The 5156-nt window shown below is 42.3% G+C and overlaps 1 protein-coding gene across 1 annotated transcript; it reads right to left on the bottom strand.

Annotated features, from left to right (window-relative positions):
* Window positions 1-909: 909 nt before the first annotated feature.
* On the bottom strand, window positions 910-1935 carry LOC140144831 (uncharacterized). Its single transcript, XM_072166637.1, has one exon. It carries the CDS (start codon window positions 1933-1935, stop codon window positions 910-912), a length of 1026 nt encoding a protein of 341 aa, XP_072022738.1.
* Between the last annotated feature and the right edge of the window lie 3221 nt (window positions 1936-5156).

The raw sequence follows: 5156 nt of genomic DNA, 5'->3' as shown, positions 1-5156 counted from the left end.
TGTGATGGAGCGGCAGCTTGCGTTGAGTGCAGAGTCCAGCTTCCTAGCATGTGATGATCTCTCCCAAGCAGGGCATGCGTATTCCGCGGTGGAGAAACTCAAAGCCAGTGCTGTTGATCTGATGGTATCTGGGCTAGCACCCCATCTGGTGTTGGCAAGTTTGCGCAAGATGCTGTTGCGTGTGCTGACCTTGGCCTTGGTCTTCTCCACGTGGGCCTTGTAGGATAGGCATCGATCTAGTGTGACCCCAGGTACACTGGGTTAGGGCAGAAAGGGAGCTTGGTACCAGACCAGGTGATGTTCAACTGTCGCTTGGCTTCCTTGTTGATAAGGTGGAAGGCACAGACCTGGGTCTTCCCTGGGTTTGCGCGCAGTTGATTCTCGTCGTAGTACTCTCCTAGTCCAGTCAGTGTATCTGTCAGGTTGTCTTCGATCAAAGCTGGTACTCTGGCTGGTTACGCACAAGTCATCTGCATATATAAACCACTTGGTTTGGCTGTCAACTGGCTGGTCGTTAGTATAGATGTTATATAGCAGAGGAGCTAGGACACTTCCTTGGGGGAGTCCGTTTCGTTGTCTGCGCCATCGGCTTCGCTTCCCTCCTAGTTCAACAAAGAACCTTCTGTTCTGGAGCAGGGTTTGTAGAAGCCTGGTGAGGTGAACATCCTTAGTCATCTCAAACACTTTGGCGAGTAGCCGGCGATGGTTGACGGTGTCATAAGCTGCAGAAAGGTCGACGAAGACAGCACCTGTGATCTGCCCTCTCTCAAATCCATCCTCAATATGTTGGGTGAGGTTTAGCAGCTGGCTGGTTGTTGATTTCCCTGGGCGGAAGCCAGCTTGTTCAGGGATCAGTATACCATCTACATGTGACGCAAGGCGGTTCAGGATGAGCCGCTCAAACAGCTTCTAGCTATGGCATAGCAGAAATATTGGTCTGAAGCTCTTTGCCTCTGATGGGTCCTTTCCTGGTTTCAGGAGTGCTATCACTCGTGTCCTTCGCCAAATCTTCGGGATTTTGTGGCTGCGCATGCATTCATTGAAGAACTGGAGGAGCCATTCCTTTGTACGCGGTCCAAAGTGTTTCATCTGTTCAACAGAGACATCATCCAGTCCGCATGCTTTTCCATTCTTCAGGCTGGTGATTCTCTCTTCCAGCTCATCCATTGAGAAGGGGTTGGTGAAACCTTGGTCTTCATTATATTTGTTCCAATCCACTTGAACCTTCGGATGTTTTGTGGTTGTTTTCCCATTCAGGAGGATTTGGTGGGCTACCTGGTTAGCGGTGGTGTTGTAGTGTTGTTCAGCTTCTCTTGGATCGTTGCTCAGTTTCCGGATGAGAGTCCATGCCTTCTTGCTGTTATTGGTCATGTCTGTTGATTCAATCAGGTTTTGCCATGACTGACGTTGTTGTTTTTCAATAGCTGACATCAACATTTCCCCTGTGGCAGTAGTGGCTTCATCAAAAGGGTCCGATTCGAACATGGCTTTATACTCTTCATATAGGTCGGCTGTTTCCGAAGTGAGTCCAGAGATGAAGCTGGTACGGCAGCCTCTAGGGATGTTCTTCCTGGTGTTTTCTTTGATGGTTTTCACAAAGAGATCGTAGTTCTCAGGTGATGCTTCTATGTTGGAGACTGCTGCATCTAAGTCACTAGAGAAACCTTCCCAGTTTGCCTTTTGGTAGTTGAATCTTCTACGGGATGGTACTGAGGCTGGGCTTACAGCTGCTCTGATCTGTAGACCGATTGGTCGGTGCTGAGTGCGGGGATGGGATCCATCACCATCTTGTGACACAGTTGAGTTAACTCTGTTACTGGCAAAGGCCAGGTCGGGGTTGTATCCACGTTTCCATCGGCTACTGTTGAATGACTTAGGCTGTTTAGGGTCGTGGATAAGGCTTAGCTGTTGTTGATCTATCCATTCCTCTACCATTTCGCCATCCTCATCGGTTTTATCATAGCCCCATACCGTGCTATGGCTGTTGAAGTCTCAGTCTCCAATGATTACCCTTGTTTTAGTCTGGGTATTCCCCATTGGGTCCTTGAAGTCGAACGGAGAGCCAGGTGGTTTATAAACGGAGGATATGATGATTCCACTGAGTTCTATGGTCAGGATTTCTATGTTGTTCTCATCTGACTTGGAAGTAGACTCAATGATTGTGCTTTCCTTGACGAACACTGCACTACCGTATTTCTCGTGTGGTCTTTCTACGGCAAGCTTCATTCCACTGATCTTGGGCCGGGTGTTGCCTTTCCCGCGGTGAGTCTCTTGGAGACATAGGACGTCACAATCAGTTTCCTTGCATATGTTGTTGATGAGCTCTTCTTTCACCCTAGAGAGCCCCTCGACGTTGGCAGACAATACTGTCAATGCCGGCCTTGAGTTGATGACACTGACGTCTGTTGCAGTCTCGAGGCATTGCAGCTAATTAGCACTTAGCAGTACACACTACAGTGGTGGTGTAAGGTGGTGGCAGAATTAGCAGAGTTGCTTAGCAAAACTGGCTGAGTTGCTTGGTAAAACTGGTAGGAGTCGCGAACGTAAACGCTTCTGCCATGACTCCCAATAAAATGCCATAAAATGTGTGTTATATCGCGAATTAAAAAAATAAATAAAAACATTGATATCAGAAGGACATTCCTCGTATTCAGGCAATGCAATTCGATATGTCTGATGTGCTCTGAGGTCCCACAAAAAATACCGTGCAAACGTTGCTATCCGAGCCCTTAACCCAAAGAGAAACGTGTGAAAAACTTTATTTGGGAGATTGATTGATTGATTTTGAACTCCTTTTCAGCAACACTTGGCGTTTCCTTTTATTTCTGTTATAATAAACTACACAACTACACAGTATTGTTAATGTGTATTACCCAATTGGAATGGTCCAAAAATATGTCAGGATTATAAAAGGAATAGGGTTAGGGTTAGGGTTAGGGTTAAGGTTGGTGTTTAGGGTTTAGGGGTTAGGGTTAGGGTTAGGGTTAGGGTTAGGGTTAGGGTTAGGGTTAGAGTTACGGGTTTATTTTGGCTCTAAACTTACTACTTAAGGGCTGAAATTATAGTATATAATAGAGTTTAGGGGGTAGATGAAACCTGCAAAAGAAAAATTCTTAAGTCGTTATACTTTCAAAACGGCGGCCGTCCAAAGTTTGTACATAAGCCAATGGAAACAAAATTAAAACGCCATTTTGAAAGTGAAGATGGCCTAATAGATTTTTTTTGCCTGTGAGGTAATTTGTAGAGCTAATTTATTTATTATTTATTTATTTATTCGTTATTTATTCAGGAAAATTCCATCAATACAAAAGTACTGGTCTCCCTGGAAGCCCTGATAACATGCATACAAATAACATTATAAGAATATGAATAATTAATATACAAACATGTAAATATAGAACAAGTTCAAATTAACAAATTAATGAGGAGGGCTATAATAAGTTCCTTATTAACTTAAATACATACAAAATTATAAGGCATTCTTGAACTCGTTCAAGCTTAGAGAATCCAAATTGGCACAGAGATTATAAGGAAGTCTATTCCATGAAGTGGCAGCTCTATAATGAAATGTTCTCTGCCCAGATGATAATTTCCACCTTGGAACAACCAATTTGTTATGTGATTGACTTCGAGTGTTCTTAGAACGAGTAGAGGAGGTGAAGGTAAATTGAAATGACAAATAATGTGGAGCAATGTTTTTTAGACATTTAAAAACTAAAATAAGTAACTGATTCTCCCACCTACTATCAAGTTTAACCCAGTCCAGGTCTTTCATCATTTTGTCCACTGGTGTTCTTATGTCTCCAGAAAGTAAAATACGGGCAAGTCTATTCTGCAGAATCTGAAGCTCATTTTTGTGGCAAGCACTAAAATTTGACCAAACAGAGCTGCAGTAGTCAAAATGAGGAAAGACAAGGGCTTGGGCAAGTGTTTTAACTGATCTAACAGGAAGATACTTTTTCACTCTACAAATAACACCAATACGTTTTGATACATTAGAAGAAAGATAATTCCTTTTATTTCTTTTATAATAAACTACACAACTACACAGTATTGTTAATGTGTATTACCCCATTGGAATGGTCCAAAAATATGTCTATTTGTACAAACTTAATTATCTCAGTGACGCGTGAACGGATTTGGATCATTTTTGCACCACTGTTAAGCAGATACTTCATGGGTTTTACATCTTTAAGAAAAATTTTATTGTACTGCCTATATTTTAAGTTATGCACCACTTTCCATAGAGCCTATTTTTATTGAGACACCCTGTAGAGTGGGGTAAATAAATAAACTAAACATATTACATAAGAAACACTCTATAAAAATCAATTCCAGCTGAGATTTTTGAAGTGCTCTTTGGAATTTGTTAAAAACCCATTTAAACTGAAAAGAAGTTGATTACGAAGATCTTGAGGAAGTTGATCAAAAAAAGCAGGAAATCTGTTAAAAACAGTGAATTTAAAACCATCTGTATGTGCGAGCATAAGTGTTACCAACTTTTAAATTATCGTTGTGGCGGGGATTCACTGAGATAAACTTAAAGGGATTGCTATCATACCTCCCATACAAACTTTTTGAAACAAAAGACAAAGCAAGGTACATATATATGTTACGCATAGAAGATAAACCAAGCATTTCTAATCTGAAATTGGAACTAAGCTTCCCCCGGGGAGCAGGGACACAAACACGAGCCAGAAGTTTTTGAGTTTTTTCAAGTGATTTTAAATGACCAATTTGGTAAGGGAGCCACCCTGGTATTCCGTATTCCAAGATAGGTCTACATAAGGTGCAACAATAATCTGACGAGAATATCTGGATCGTTACAACGGACCAGCCGCCTAATAAAACCAAAGAGTCTTGAAGCTCTTGAAGTAACATACTTGACATGATCACCCCATAATAGAGGAAATTAAAACACCACGGTATTTATAAATTTGGACTACATCAATGGGATTAGTAAGGGTTAGGGTTAGGTTTGGGTTAGGGTTAGGGTTAGGGTTAGGGGGTTAGGGGGTTGGGGGTTAGGGTTAGGGTTAGGGTTAGGGTTAGGGTTAGGGTTAGAGTTAGGGTTAGGGTTAGGGTTAGGGTTAGGGTTAGGGTTAGGGTTAGGGTTAGGGTCAGGGTCAGGATGAGGGTTAGGGTTAGGGTTAGAT

This window comes from Amphiura filiformis, unplaced genomic scaffold (genome assembly GCF_039555335.1).
Source record: "Amphiura filiformis unplaced genomic scaffold, Afil_fr2py scaffold_85, whole genome shotgun sequence".
In the NCBI taxonomy this organism is placed as follows: Eukaryota; Metazoa; Echinodermata; class Ophiuroidea; order Amphilepidida; family Amphiuridae; genus Amphiura; species Amphiura filiformis.
The sequence above is the reverse complement of the archived record's forward strand: the minus strand, read 5'-3'. Positions and strand labels throughout refer to the sequence as shown.